This window comes from Pezoporus flaviventris, unplaced genomic scaffold (genome assembly GCF_033815535.1).
Source record: "Pezoporus flaviventris isolate CSIRO_AGI_PZ_B2104156 unplaced genomic scaffold, CSIRO_AGI_Pfla_v1 ptg000031l, whole genome shotgun sequence".
In the NCBI taxonomy this organism is placed as follows: Eukaryota; Metazoa; Chordata; class Aves; order Psittaciformes; family Psittacidae; genus Pezoporus; species Pezoporus flaviventris.
The window spans coordinates 23,732,875-23,748,910 of record NW_026892579.1 but is presented as its reverse complement, the minus strand read 5'-3'; the positions used below and the strand labels follow the sequence as shown (position 1 = coordinate 23,748,910).

The following is a 16,036-nucleotide window of genomic DNA, read 5'->3' as shown; positions in this document are numbered from 1 at the left end:
CCAACCACTTCAGGTACCAGCAGAAACGAAGTGTGTGCCTGGAGTTGTCCTTTGCAGGACAGGGCAGAGGGTGCTGCTGGGGAGCCAGGGAGCTCATCTGCCCCCAAGCACTACATAAACATTTAACTAATACAGGTTAAAACGAGGTGAGTTGTATTTGTGATCCAGATTGATTCCTGCTGTTCTTAAATAGAGAATCATTTAGCACCAGAAAGGAAATCCCTACACAGTACAATGTTTAGTTTGTTTCTACATGGTTTTATCTAAAATTTAAAATATGCATTAGGGAGGTAATCGGTATTTTGTCAGTTTGTCAATACCTTCCAAAAATGTACTGACTGTGAATTAGTGAATTATTCTCTCATCTGCAATTTCAGTGAAATGAACTGTTCCAGTTACTAGCCTTGCACAAGCTGGTCTGAGCTATAATTACAGTACCTTGGGGCAGTCACCTAAGCAAAGCCTGTTTTACTCCTAACCCAGCCAAGGGAAACAAAGCTGAGCAAGAAGTTACTTGGCTGCAGCAGCTGCTGTGTCTGTGCCACTCTTACTTCCCTATGCAGACCAGGCCCTGTTGTATCTCAGTCCCTAGACACCTCATCACATACATGTTTGGAATATTTCTGTATACTAAATAAAATGCCTCTAGCCTCCCAAAGCATGCATCATCAGCTAGAAAGGAAATTGCACTTTAATCTCCCAGCTCCCCACTGCCACCTTCAGCAAGAAAACACGAACCCGATTAAATAAACCTAATATTCCAGCACATTTTCTGCCCTCGTAGTTAGCTACGTGACCATTGCTTCTATGTACCCATCAACAGCACTGCAGGACAGTATGGAAAGAGTTAAGGACAGCTGTAGAAGTTGCTTAAAGAAATAAGCAGAAGACAGAGTTCTCAACTATTAACATTTATTAAAAGTTTGACCAAAGTAGTTTTATTCGCAAGTTTTGTTTACAAAAGTCTAACAGGTTTCCCCAGGTAGCCAAAAGAAACCTCCTGAACCAACGGTAGCTTTGGTTCAGAAATAACTGAACTGGCATTCCATTAGTGCCTAGAAAGCAAAACCTTAAAAACACAGTAAAGAAAAAAAATAGAATATGTGAAACTGAGGTTTTAGTATTTGAAAGCCATCACTAGTACCACAGGCAGAGCATTCACAAGAGCCCATTTGTCCTTACTGTGTACAAGGTACAGTTGTTAGCTGTTCTCCAGGCTTTGGTTGTGTTTTCTGTCCTACAGACAGCATCACCCTTCTGCCCTGAACTGTAAAGCTGACCCTCCCACTTGCTTAGCTGGGCCATTTTAACATGAACCAGCCTCCCAGCAGCTTCTGGAGCTACGACTCTGGGGCTTTTCTGATCCACACACAGCTGACAAAACAGCCTCTTGAAGTGGCCACACTGCTGGCCTTGAGGTGCTGCCCTCACTTCTGCTAAGCTATGATCAGAGACACTTCAAACACCCAGTGCCATTTCAAAACTTATTTTGCCTGAAGGCTTCATTTTGAATCAGTTCCTTATTACAAGCCAACTTCCAAATTGTAGCAGAGCAAGCACACCCAGCTAAAGACAGCACTGTGCAAAAAGCACCGAGGAACTGCAAAGAGGCAGGATATTACATACCCAGGGCATCGCCAGCCAAACCAAACGACCCGCACCTACCAGGAATGTGTAAGGAACCTAACACACAGCTGCAGTGAGGACACTGCTTTGTGCCAAGGCCCTTTTCACCCAAATTAGAACTTTGCACTTTGCTGAACCAGTCTGAGGTCCCTTGGAAAGAAAGTCAGCAGTTTCACTGAAAAGCATGCAAAGATTTGGCAAGATACTTCAGATTTATGGCAACAGCACATCCTGCCTCCATTTTAAAGCTATGTACCTCCTGTTGCCTTGGGGATACTTAACAAACCTTCCTAATTTAAGAACAGATTCCCTTACCAAATTCCACAGCCTTCTAGAGACTGAAGTGCTCCAGCCCTTGCTTCCACTGTACTCAGCCCATCTCTACCTTCAAACAGGGTGTATAATGCACCAAGGTTTTACCATAGTTAAGACACAGAAGTGGAGCAGAAAAGGAGAAAAGATCCAACCAAAGCAAACAAAGAGCATGAAAACAAGTAATAGTGGTTCAGGATTATCCAAGCATATCCAGGCAGTACAGATACAAGTTCCTGCAGAGTGAATTCACAGCCAAGAAGGAAAACAAGGGAGAGAGTATAGCCGTTACAGACAACTCAAAACATACTGGTGTAATGGAATAATCCTTCAAAGGTACTGAATTCTGTTTAAACTCAGGTGGGGACGCTGTGGGGAAATCATGTTAAAGGTTAGTAAAACAGCTGTATCATTATGCAAGTCAGATCTGATTATCCATTAACTGCTTGTCTCCATTTACCAGTTCAAAAGACTTAAGTCTGGAACCCTAGTTTATCACAGCTGGTAGCTCATAGCCCAAAATGCTTTACTTCAATTATTTTATCTAGTTATTAACAGTAATCTTTCAGACTAGTTACCTAAATCACTTCAACTGTTTGATTCCAATCTTCAATCCCATTGTTAAACAGGTATACAGTCCCACCATGGCATTTGGTGCATTTATCACATTGCTCTGGGAAGCCCACCACTATTGTTTCCCATCCCAGAATCATCCTTAACCCAGCAGAGAAACTGAAAGCCATCAGGCAGGACAAATAAACACACCATCTTGTCACAAGTCAGTGGAAATACCTGCTGGTTCATGGTGGGTCACACAGAGACATTCTGACAAAGCATCCTTCTGCACAAAATTTGGTTTCAAAATTTAGCTATTCAATGTCTGTGTATTAGAAAACATTTAGATAAAATTTAAGTGTTCAATCTTGGAAGACGTACACACCTTATCAGTTCCCCAGGAAAAAATCTGTTAGCAATTAGAAAAATCTGTGTACAAGATTTATGGGAAATCTAACACTTGATTCTTTGCCTTTTCCAAGGTTAAATGTGATTTTGTTCAGTTTCCTCTTATTAGTTTTCTTGGTTTACTCAATGCATCACAGAATGCACCAAAACACCATGACACGTTACCTGGCAATTTGTGCTATCCAATCTAGAAGGTAGCTTTAAAGGAAGCACCACAGGAGTTACATTTTTAAGGCTTAAATCAGCTAAAACTAAACCTGCAGCTTAATTTTACTATTCAGAAACCAATTTCAGTATTTGCTTTGCAGCTTCTGAACATACTCCAGCAACATTCATCCCTTCTGATCCCACCAGGACTGTATTTAGATTTTTCTATCAAGTTAGCATTAACCCAAAGAAGACAGAGACGTAGCATTGAACTTCTGTTTTAATGGTCTCAAATTCTGTGACAGATTTTTGGTCAAGTTTCCATTTTAAAAAATTTATCGATTTTATAGACTAATAACTTAAACTGCCACAAAACAAATGGTCCACAAACATTCCTTTCCTTCTGAAGCTTTTACGATGCATTGTAATCATTAACCAGTCTTTTACTATTAAACTTAAATGGCCAATTGAAACAAACAGTTCTGAGACCGTTCTTCCACCACTGATTAAAACTGAGGTGGCAGCTGATGGACAGAATTTTCATTTAGCCTTCTGGGCCTTCTGGGCAGACTTTGTGACCTTGCCAGCTCCTCCGGCCTTCTTGTCAACTGCCTTGATGACACCAACAGCAACCGTCTGTCTCATGTCACGCACAGCAAAACGACCTGGAAACAGAAACATAGTTTGACTTTTGTCCAAGGCTCCATTCCCGCAGCATTATGCACACAGCAGCAACATGCAACTTGGGGTAGACTGGGCCAATACCACTTTAGTGCGCTAAAATACATGAGACTGGGACAGTGAGACGTAATTATCTGGAGAATATCCCTGTACCCTTGAAGCTGTGGTCCTACCTTGAAGTGTCTGCTGACATCACAGCTTGACGGCATTTTCAAAAACACACTCTATCCCAACACAAGAAATTAAGAAGCATCTTTTCCAGACCATCAATATTAACATATTTTAGGAGATGCCTTACCGAGAGGAGGATAGTCAGAGAAGCTCTCGACACACATGGGTTTGCCAGGGATCATATCAACGATGGCAGCATCTCCAGATTTCAGGAATTTGGGGCCATCCTCCAGCTTTTTGCCAGAACGACGATCGATCTTCTCTTTGAGCTCAGCAAACTTGCACGCAATGTGAGCAGTATGGCAATCCAGCACAGGGGCATAACCAGCGCTGATTTGGCCAGGGTGGTTCAAGATAATGACCTAAACAACCAGAAAGCCAACTTAACACCTAGGTAACTTTTAGTACTGGTGTGTCCTACACAAAGACTGGGTTTTCGCATGCCTACATGTAGGCTTCAGAGCTGTATTTCAAGTGTCTTCAAAGAGCTGTAAAAATTACCTGTGCAGTGAAGCCAGCAGCTTCCATTGGAGGATCGTTCTTGCTGTCACCAGCAACATTGCCACGGCGAACATCTTTCACAGACACATTCTTAACATTGAAGCCAACATTGTCACCAGGTAGAGCTTCACTCAGTGCTTCATGGTGCATCTCAACAGATTTTACTTCAGTTGTAACATTGACCGGGGCAAATGTAACCACCATGCCTGGCTTGAGAACACCAGTTTCCACACGGCCAACTGGTACAGTACCAATGCCTGCAAAACAGATGATCAGTAATTCAGCTCAATGAATATATGCCCTTACAGGAAAGAACAGCATTCTACCTTTCCACTTAAAGCAAAAAAAAAACAAAAACTCTCAGGCAAAAGAACTGCATTCCTGCCCCATGCATTAGCTGTTGCTGGCTAGTGAGTGGCATTACAGAGAACACATACCACCAATTTTGTAGACATCTTGAAGAGGCAGACGCAGAGGTTTGTCAGTTGGACGAGTTGGTGGCAGGATGCAGTCCAAGGCTTCAAGAAGGGTGGTTCCACTGGCATTGCCATCCTTCCGGGTAACCTTCCATCCTTTGAACCAGGGCATCTATAAGAAAAACAAGCCCAAGCATAAACTGTCTGCCAATTTTAATGGCACAATACTAGAAAAGACCAAGTGGTCTTATCTTAGCATTATCTTGGTATATTATGGCAGAGTAAGAATTTGTGAAATGCTGGGAATTTTGACCTTGGCACTTCCAAACTAACTTAAAAAAAAAAAAAAGGTGCATTTTACTGTCGCATAATTTATCTCCCTAACCCTCTAAATTTTATTTCTTAATATAAACAGATGTCAAACCTACGTTAGAGCTAGGCTCCAACATGTTGTCTCCATTCCAACCAGAAATTGGCACAAAAGCTACAGTATCTGGGTTGTAGCCGATCTTCTTGATGTAAGTGCTGACTTCTTTGACAATCTCTTCGTATCTCTTCTGGCTGTAAGGTGGCTCGGTGGAATCCATCTTGTTCACACCAACAATCAGCTGTTTTACACCCAGGGTGTAAGCCAGAAGGGCATGCTCACGGGTCTGCCCGTTCTTGGAAATACCAGCCTCGAACTCACCAACACCAGCAGCAACGATCAGGACTGCACAATCAGCCTTTGAAAAGAGGACCAAAGACACCCTCATTATAATAGCTGCATATGTGTCAAGGCATTAGGGGAACCCCCACCCAGCCAAGCCAGGAACAATCTGCCTGAACTCTCAAAATCTTTAGTTCCATTTACACACCTGAGAAGTTCCAGTAATCATGTTCTTGATGAAGTCTCTGTGTCCAGGAGCATCAATGATGGTGACGTAGTATTTGCTCGTTTCAAATTTCCACAGGGAAATATCAATAGTAATACCACGCTCACGCTCAGCCTTCAGCTTGTCCAAGACCCAGGCATATTTGAAGGAACCCTTGCCCATCTACGGATTAAAATCAAAAAGGGTTTTTTCCCCAGTTTTTTTTTCTGATTATGCATTTGCATTTACTTCAAAAAGACCATGCACTGACTGGAGAGCAAATTCTAAGAATAGATACTGGTGTAACACCGAAAAAAGTTACTGCTTGTACAACAAGACACAAGATACACTTGGCACTACCAGTGAGAGATGCCAACTGTTTTCTGTTATTTAACCTGTTGACAGTTTAGCCCTCTTGACAGCTTGTTAATTGTGCTAACACATCCTTATGATAGATCTCTCGAGCCCGAGTCCAACTATCAAGTGTCCTCTACAAATTTAAGCGCTTACTAGTGCAATCCCTGTGATAATCAACATTTTCACTGCCACTCAGCCCAACATTTGCTACATTTCATTCTGTTGTGTGGTTATTAAAACCTATCCTGTCACTACACAGGAAAGTAAGAAAAATTATGACTGATAAAGCTTTCTGCAAGTTTTATCACCAAAATCCCTACCTTTCACATTTTCAGAAGTAAACCTTAACTACATGCATGCAAAGACTGAAGCTGGGAATTCAGCTTATTTTCCAATTACACAAATATGGCTTTACATCACCTTTCCTTTCCCTAGTCCCACACTTCACAGTTTGAGCTTTGCCACCTAACGTAATGGCGGATTCAGCGCTTCAGCCCTTGTTCTGCTAGGTGGACAACTGCAACCAAACCGCCTCCCTGTGGCCACAGCACAACCGACGCGCTTGTCGGGCTACCAGGACAGTCGCAACCAAGCTGCCTCCCTGTGGCCACAAAGCAGTTTGCAACTCAAGTTTTGGAACCAAGTCTCGTTTCATTCCTCAGCCCTGAAATACTGCCGCATGTCCCAGGCCCACACACCTCAGCAGCTTCCTTCTCGAACTTCTCGATGGTCCTCTTGTCGATACCACCGCATTTGTAGATGAGGTGACCAGTGGTGGTGGACTTGCCAGAATCGACGTGGCCGATGACGACGATGTTGATGTGGGTCTTCTCCTTTCCCATTTTTGGATGTTAGTCAAGTTCTTTCTTTCGGCAAAGAGAACCGACACCTGGAAGCGCGCCATAAAACACACTGGTCACACCGCCGGTGTGAACACCCCTACGGCGGGACACGGCCGAGGGGCACCAGGCCCACGATGGCGGCGCCGCGTGCGGGGTGACCCGGCCGAGACATGGGCCTCGGCCCGGCCCCGCCCCGCCGCGGGAGGGGCGAAGCCGGAGAACGCCGGCCGGGGGCCCCCTCGGAGCGCCCCTCTTGTCGCCCCCTCCCCGCGCCGCCGCCGGGCTCGAGTTACCCGCGGCGGCCGAGGAGCGGAGCGGCGGCGCGGCGGGGTGACGGGCAGCACGGAGGGCGGGGCCGGCCCGCTCCTTTGTGTGACTCACCCCGCCCGGGCCGCGCGTCCTCCATTTTGTGGTAAGGAGCGGCCATTTTTTTACTCGTGCTCCGTTCCCCCCAGCCCCCACGGAAGCCCACGGGCCCCGCCGCCGCCAGCCACGCACCGCGCGTCCCAGCCCCACCGCCGCCCGGAACGCTTTGAGGAGCCGGCCGGACGCCTCCCGCCCTACGCCGGCATGGGCACGCCGCTCCCCTCGCTCGAGTCCGGGAGGGAAGCGGGGAGGGGGCCGAGGAGAACGATGCGTCGCCACCAGCCCGACGTGCACTCTGCCGCCTGCCCGCTCCCGCGGTCCCTCCCTCTCCTTCCGCCTACCCCTCAGACCCCATCCCCAGCGCACCACTCCGCGGTCACGGCCACAGCCGTGCTCGGCGCCAGCCATGCCCCCAAGGTGCGCAGGCCCCCCCGCCCCTCCCGCGGTCAGGCCCGGCCCGGCCCGGCCCGCGGCCGCGTCTCTCACCTGCAAGGCGGCGGCAAACCCGTAGCGAAAAAGACCGACGGCGTGAACGCCACCCCTTATATACCCTGCGAGGGGGCGGGGTTGGAGAGACACGTCACCACTCCCGGCGGCCCCTCCGCCTCTCCTCGCAGCCGCGCCTGGCCAAAGGGCGCTTCCATCCCCGCCCCGGGGGTGCGGGTCCCAGAGGCCGGTACCGGGGTCACTCCCTACCCCGCGGGGCCGCTTCCCTCCCGCCTCTACGGGAGCACCCCCCCCGCGACTTCCCCCGGTTAGCGGGGCTGCTGTGTGCTGCGGCAGCCGCGCCGGCTGGGCGGTGCTGAGCCGTGGTGGGGGAGCGGCGGGATGCCCCTTCCAGCTGCCGGGTCGGAAGCGGCCGAGGTGAACCGGGGGAGTGGGGCAGCACCGAAGTCGCAGCGGGAGCCCCGAGGGCGCCACGCCCGACCCTTAGCCCGCGGGCGGGAGGCTGCGTCACATGTTGCATCACGGCTCGGTCCAGGGGGATGCTGCAGTTGAGGAAAGGCCGTAGGGAGCAGCCCCAGGCAAATGAGTTGTGTTTTTCATTAGGGACGCAAAAGAACTCGGTCAGTGAGATGGTGAACGCTGAGCTGGGTGCGCTGGCTAGTTCACCTCTGGTACCTGCTTAAGATCAGGGAAGACAAGAACACACACACACCCCCCCCCCCCCGAGCATCAGTGTTCCAAGTGTCCCAGAAACGGAGGCCCACCTCCTTCGCCAGGAGGGAGAGAGCAGGAATTCCAGGAAATTTACTACGCCGGAATAAGGAAAAAAAGGGGAAGGGAATTGGGGGAGAGGCACAAGCTTTTTCTTTTACTCGTCGTACCATTAGAGAACAAAATTTGACTTGGCACAGACAACTTAGGCAAAAAATACAAATCAAGGTGAACACACCTTAAGTATAGATGCATCTGAAGTGTAAACGTATTAAAGAGAATCACTTAAGAATTAAAGGATATGGGGCTCTGCAAGGAACCCAGTTGGTAAGAAGTGCCCCCATACCGTGTTTTCACATGAGAAAACTGGCAAGCCCTATCACAGTACTTTTGAAATCATGGCAATGAGGAGTCACAGAACAGCTCACCACATCAGAAATAAAAGCCCTCGTGATTTCAGTGGATTGCTTTCTGGTTTACTCACTCCTAAGTGATCTAAGAAAATCTGTTGAAAACTCAACATCTCTCAAACCTATTAATGTGAAATGAAGCTGATAGGTTGAACAATTATCTGTTTGTATTCTTTTAAAATGATCTGCAAAGGGAACAAAACTACATGCTCTCTTTTCTTCTTCAGGTATATTATAGGCCTGTGTTAGAAGCAGTTACATATACACATCTATAATCCCATTCATTTGTTGGTATGCTCTTCAGATAGCAGTTGTGAAGCGTGGAAAGGGCTTCTTCCTAAAGAGGAACAACAACAAAGTAAAAAAGCCCCACTTCATGCATCTACACTTCCACTTGACTCCAAGTTCCTCCAGCTGAGATACACCCATCATCAAATTCCCTACAGCAAGAGCTTTAAACTTAGTATTTCATGGATTGGTATGGAATTGAGTGTTTCCACAATATCTGGTATTTTTCCATATGCAAAATTAAAAAAAAAAGTGTACATTTTGTAAAACAAAATAAAAAAAAGGAATTTGAGAGATGTCACTTCAGAGAAGATGCTGAGTTTAAAATTCACCTTTTACACAAAAATCTGTCTTCAGAGTAAAACCTGCAAACAGGTTCCGGTATCATTAAATAGTTTCACTAATTTTTAAGAAAGGATTAAAGTCATCAAGTTCTTCCCCTCCTGTGTTTCTTTAGTCAGAAGATTAATGATGATGGGAAGCTAGAGATGGTTCAGCTTTCCTCAAAACTAACATAAATGTTACTAGTGGCTGTTATTAGGGGCTGTTATTAGTGAAGACAGTGCATGTGAAGACACAGTTACAGAAGGGCAGGAAAATGGAGGTGGATCACTTTCTGGAAGTAGAAATGCATTACCATAAAGTGATTTAGTGGCTCAGGTTGAGGACCAAAGGGTAAAATTTGGTAAGAAAGCTTAAGCAGCACTTTTTGGGTCTCCTATAAATTCAATATCATTTGTAAATACAGCTGAAAAGCTTTATTATTCAGGATGGTTTGAAGTTAGCTTCTAAGATGTGCATTGCAGTAGGGGGTACTTTTAATGGACTGATCTGTCAGAGTAACCATTCCCATAAAAAGGTAGGTTAACATTTCCCAAATGTAGTCAATGACTTGTGCCTCAACAGGGAGAGGAGACAGGAAATGTTACTGATTTCTCACATGACCCATAATAAACTGCACATTTCTTTTTTGAAGGGACTTTTTTTTATTTTTTAGAAGACTACTTAATAAATAAAGGCACTTAGAACTACACATTTCTAAAGATGGCAATTTCTGTGGTGTGTACATAGCTGAAAGCTATGAAAGCTGAATTTGTTCGATGAACTTTAACCACAGTCCACGTTTACAACAGTTGTTTTTTTCCCCCACCTTTGTTTCTTTGAGTTTTCAAAAGAATGTTATTATTTCCTCTTTAATCTGTCTAATACATGCTTTTATTCTCTCAACAACTAGTTTATCTCTCATTGTCTTTTCTATTAGTGGAACATTCCTATTATCAATTTCACAAATATTTATACAGCTGGGGAGCTTCAGATATATCAGTAGCCTCACATAATTCAGTGGAAACGCATTCTGAAGAATCCTCTCAGCTAGCACAGACAGACACACACTGGACTGCATCCTGTATGCAAAGAGCCTGTTAAAAGTTTCTGATTTTGTTCATTTGGAAAAGCTCATCTCTTTGTTATGAAAGACTGAGGAAGAAACAGAAATAAGAGGTTTTAAGAAGTCAAGGTCTTTCAGGCTTTGGAATAGTGCTTATTAAATCCAGACTGACTTCAGAAATAGGAAGACTTTGTGGAGAAAAATTACTCATTCTCCCTCGACCACTGGTGAGCATAAGCTATGTCCACACCTACCTCCAGTGTAAGAACACATAGAGGGGTTCACTAAAGCATTTCTAATGTAGGAACCTATAGAATAGCCACTATTTAAAAAAGGGGGCTGGATCTCAAATCAAGTGATATTAAAATGAAAGCTATGCTGTCAGTATACATAAGCCAAATATTCTAACTTTAAAAATAAATGTTAACTGGATTTGAGATCACAGAAACTACTGTGGCATTACTTTCATTTTAGCATGAGGTTCCACTGCATACAGTATGTGCTATAAGCTTAGAACAGTCACAGCCAGTGAAATCATTCTAGAGAATAAAAGATGTGCTCACTGAACATCTCTGAAGCATTTTTAACTCTCTTCCGCATACATGTGGAAGTGGGATTTTTTTGGTTGGACTCCTGCACAAAGATGAAGGTAACGAGTGCTTATACAACTATTTTATCTGCAAAGAACAAGGTCATTCAGGAGCGTAAGCAAAATGAGTTAATAAGCACAAAACTTTAAACACAGATCTGATGAACTATTTATCAAGCTTACTATATATGGAAGAGGCACCAAAATTTCTTGAGGGCACTTTTAGAAAGTGTGATGGAAAAGCACTCCAAAATTACCAACAGTAGTTGGTCATTAGCAAAACCAGATTCTAGTACCAGCATTATTTAGTAATACAGTTAACCCCCTACTGTGAAATGCTTTCTAATAGCTACATTAACAATTATCATTGTAATTAGTCCAAATGTTTGACATAAAATATAGCTTGAGCACACACAGCTTTACTTGCATCTGTAAGTGCTCTTCAATGCATTGATTCTTAGTAGAAATAAAAAGCACCTGTATCTGTTTATGAAATATTTTCCCTCCATGATCCTAACCTTTACTATCAGATTTTATAATCATCTGTTTAATAAATAACAACTGATAATATAAAGGTGTTATTCTTGTATGAAAAGATTCAATATAAGCCCCTCTTCAAAAAAAAAAAAACAAATAAATGGTTTAACTGAACTGGGTGAGGTAATTTAAACTACTTGGGAAAAAAGCTACTTTTGAAAGTTATTTAGCTCTGTACTACTAGCTGATATTTTTATATAAATAAAATCACTTGGTAAAAGACAACAGTAAATACACCTTAACTTACAGTCTTAGGAGACAACAGAGAACAAACTCTTTCATCCTTGGAAGTCTTTAAGGCCTGGATAAAGCCCTCAACAAACTTGTCTGATCTCACAGCTGAGCTTGCTTATAGGTTCAGAAAATAAGGTCTTACAGTAGGAGGTAAAACTATTGAGAGTACTGTTGAGATGAAGCAGCAGCTACAGTTTCAAAGGCTTCTGAATAACTTAACATGAGCCTCTTAAAAAGGCATTGTTCCTCCTAAAACAAAATTTCCTGTGGGGAGGCACTACCATTCCAGTTACAGCAGGTGAAGGACTGTCCTCTAAGCATTAGTCTGCTTTAAAGAAAGTCCTTTGGACAATCTTTTCAAACCACATTTATCCACAGCATGAGAAGGCTAATTTATGCTGAATATTTAGTACCAGTTGATCCTAATACTGAATGTTTAGTGCTAGTTGAACTGAGATGCTGAAGGTTGAGGGTCAGACACAGTGGGTATGCTGCAGATGTGACCAGAACTAACAGCAGTATTTAAACCTCTATTTTCTAAACCTGTGTTGAGGTCTGCATTACTGAGCTAGAAAATGAAAATATCTGATTTAGAGTAGAAGTGTTTTACGCAAGGTGGCTGCTTCAGTAAGACTGTTCTGGAAATGAACAGTGAATGGGAAGGTACATGCAGACAACTACAGGACTTCAGATCCAAGAAGTAATTCCTCCTTTAGTTTAACCAAAATGTTCACCTTACAAAGGTTCATATACTTCATTAGTGCTAGGCTAATTTAAACCAGCTGATGACCTGGCTCCAGGCAAAAAGCAGGGTTACTAGACACCAATGCAGAATAAAGGTGAAGGGCTGATGAAGTAACCGCCATTATGGAGAAACAATATAATTTGTTAAACTGTTCTGTGGTTTTGCATTAGTGTTTTCTACTAGCAAACAGGTCACAGCATTTGCTCCTCTTCCCTAAAAGGAATCACATTTTTGCTATGTCCTACCACCTTTTGGACACCCTACATGAATGGTAAGCCCTTCTAGGAGTTCAATTTAAAGAACACCCTAAATAGAAGAATAAAATTACATATATATATATATATATATATGAAATAGTGCACTGTGTATAAATAAAGTGTCCGTTACTGAGCATAAATCACTGGACAAGGGCAGTTTGGATCTTTTTCTCAATTTATCATGAACCTCCCAAATTCCATTTTAAAGCTCTGGTCTCTTCTGCTAAAAATCATTTTGTCAAAACCAACACATTCATCCTTTTGTGCTCATAAGCCTCTGATGAAACCTTTTTGTGGGACCTCATCTCCTCACCCACTGACCATGCATTTTAGAGTTCTCCTCTGAGCCTTCGCAGGAATTGAGCTCTCCTCTAATAGCTTTGCTAAATGTCCACTCATATGGTTAATTTTGCTGTCTCTTAGTGTAGTAGGTTTGGAGCTGGCCTGTGCACTTAGCAAGCTGGAAGATCATGAACAGAAAACCTGTAATTCCCTGTTGTCACCTTATAGACTTTTTGCATTCCCCCCTTTCTGCCTCTCCTCTGACCCAAGTAAAGACAAGTTTTCAAGGAGGAAGACAAAGTCTATGAGTAGCTTCCTAGAAAGGGGTTTATATGAATCAAGGAAACCTGAGATGCAGCTTTTGAGAGAGAAACATAAAGCTGATTTTGGTGCAGACTGCAAAAGTATGCAAAAAATTTTAGACAACAACAACAAATTTAGTAGATGGATAGGCCAAAGGAGAAAGAAGGGCTAGTAAGGATGGTGCAGACACATCCAGCTTTTCAGCTGAAGTGCCATCCATTGTTCTGTCTCCTGTCTTGACACTGCTCTGATTTTGAGTCTTGGCATCACTCCAGCCATAGGATCAGTTTCCACTGCAATCACAAGTACATCATTCTCACGATGTGGTAACTGCAGTAACCGAAAGTGGTGCAAGTCAAGTCATTTAGATGCCTTGCTCAGATTTAGTGTATATAGCATATGCTTGACATTTATTCAATTAATTTAGATTTGAGATGATTAAAGTTTAGAAAGATTTCCAAGAAGGATTATGGGAATAAATCTAGATCTGGAAAAGTACTTATACTTTACCTGTTCAAGCTATACCAAGTTACTGAAAGGCAGTTTGGCTTAGTCTCCAGAATTCCACATGACAGAAAATCCTATAAAGGAAGAATCACAAGTCTGGGCACAAAGACATAAGAACACTCAAGATTGTTGGTAGTGAAGTTAAGGTAGAAACAAGCCAATTATTTGTAATTGGCAATGAACAGTGAGAACAGCTTGCTAAAAGCAGTAAGCCAACAGATGAAGAAGTGCTCAATATTTAACAATGTAAGTAAAAAAAACTCAAACACAATGAAAGAGAAAGAACTTGACTGGGGGAGAGGGAGAACAGAAGGTGTCATTTACTTAAAATGCTGCCTTTGGTTTTAATTAGCTTACTCCAATACAGCTTCATCTGGTCAAAAAGAGACTATCTCAGAGCCACTACTGATTACCTTTGAAAACTATGGAAAGGGAAGGTTCCAGAACACTGGAAGATTAGAGAAGAAAAAAAAAAAAATCCTCCCTAAATTGGGGAAGGGGTGGGAAGAGAAGAGAAAAAAAAGGAAGAAAGAGCACACACATGAGCTGATGAGATGGACAGTTATGGAACAGTTGGTCTGATTTCAATTCCTGGAATAATATATTGGAATTAACTATTTTTAGAAGAGAATAGGTTGATAAGTAACAGCCCCAGACTTGTTAGGAGCAGATTGCATCAAAGTAATCTTTCCTACTGTGACAGGTTTAACAGGCTCATGGGGATGGGGAAATGTGGATATCATTTAACTTAAGGGAAGACTTGACGTTCCTTACAGGCAACTTGCATAAGTAAGCTCAGCAAATATTGGACAAACTGGACGTGCAGACCATCTGAACCTGACACATGCACAAAGCAATTGCCAATAGCACTATGAAAGGTTGTATCAAATCAGTTTCTGTGGACACAGACATTATTCCATCATATAAACATACAGTTATAAATATGCACAAATGTAATTTTTAAATTGCACACTTGGAAAGGGCTAAGCACTTCAAACATAATTCACAGTAATGCAGGCAAATTAGAGAAATGGCCTAAAATAATTAGGAAATAAATCAAGGTTAATATTTGTACTTTTAAAGCAAGCAGCTAGCCAGCAGTCCTGTAGAAAAGGACATGGGGTAAAGAATGGATCACAAACTGAACATGGGTCAACACTGCCATACTCTTGTCAAAAAAGCAAACATATAGAGATATGTAAATGGAAGTGCTGTAAGATATGTAAAATAAACCTCACACTCTACTTAGCACTAGTTAAAGCCTCTATTGGTATACTTTGTCCATCTTAGGCGCCGTGCTTGAAGATGACACCTAGAGACAAAAACACTCGAACAGACTCTGGGGGCAGCTGGTAGAACCCCATTGTTACCCAACTTCCTACAAGCACCCAATACCTATTGGAAGTGTTTCAAGTACTAATACTTCCTGAGCTATAGAATCATAGAAGAGTTAAGGTTGGAAAGGACCTTAAGATCATCAAGTTCTAACCCCCCTGCCATGGGCAGGGGCACCTCACACTAAGCCATGTCACCCAAGGCTCTGTCCAGCCTGGACTTGAACACTGCCAGGGATGGAGCATTCGCAACTTCTTTGGGCAACCCATTCCAGTGCCTCACCACCCTTACAGTAAAGAACTTCTTCCTTATATCCAATCTAAACTTCCCCTGTTTAAGTTTTAACCCATTATGCCTTGTTCTATCACTATGGTTCCTAATGAAGAGTCCCTCCCCAGCATCCTTATAGGCCCCCTTCAGATACTGGAAGGCTGCTATCAGGTCTCCACACAGCCTTCTCTTCTCCAGGCTGAACAGCCCCAACTTTCTCAGCCTATCTTCATACAGGAGGTGCTCTAGTCCCCTGATCATCCTTGTGGCCCTCCTCTGGATTTGTTCCAACAGTTCCAAGTCCTTTTTATGTTGAGGACACCAGAACTGCACACAATACTCCAGGTGAGGTCTTACGAGAGCAGAGTAAAGGGGCAGGATCACCTCCTTCGACCTGCTGGTCATGTTCCTTTTGATGCAGCCCAGGATACGGTTGGCTTTCTGGGCTGCGAGCGCACATGGAAGCCGGCTCATGTTCGTTTTCTCATCAACCAACAC

General features: G+C 43.5%; 1 protein-coding gene across 1 annotated transcript; it reads right to left on the bottom strand.

Annotated features, from left to right (window-relative positions):
• Nucleotides 1–3,310: 3,310 nt before the first annotated feature.
• Nucleotides 3,311–6,936, bottom strand: EEF1A1 (eukaryotic translation elongation factor 1 alpha 1). The gene is made up of 7 exons (XM_061460469.1): nucleotides 6,727–6,936; nucleotides 5,675–5,854; nucleotides 5,246–5,542; nucleotides 4,839–4,989; nucleotides 4,402–4,658; nucleotides 4,028–4,262; nucleotides 3,311–3,713 (listed from the first exon to the last, which is right to left on the bottom strand). Exons 1-7 carry the CDS (start codon nucleotides 6,868–6,870, stop codon nucleotides 3,589–3,591), a joined length of 1,389 nt encoding a protein of 462 aa, XP_061316453.1. The 5' UTR covers nucleotides 6,871–6,936; the 3' UTR covers nucleotides 3,311–3,588.
• Between the last annotated feature and the right edge of the window lie 9,100 nt (nucleotides 6,937–16,036).

Coding starts and splice junctions, on each gene's coding strand:
- EEF1A1 (XM_061460469.1), bottom strand. CDS start 6,870: ATGGGAAAGGAGAAGACCCACATCAACATCGTCGTCATCGGCCACGTC. Junction 4,990..5,245: donor TGTTGGAGCCTAGCTCTAAC/GTAGGTTTGACA, acceptor TTTTTCTTATAG/ATGCCCTGGTTCAAAGGATG. Junction 3,714..4,027: donor CTCTGACTATCCTCCTCTCG/GTAAGGCATCTC, acceptor TTCTGTTTCCAG/GTCGTTTTGCTGTGCGTGAC.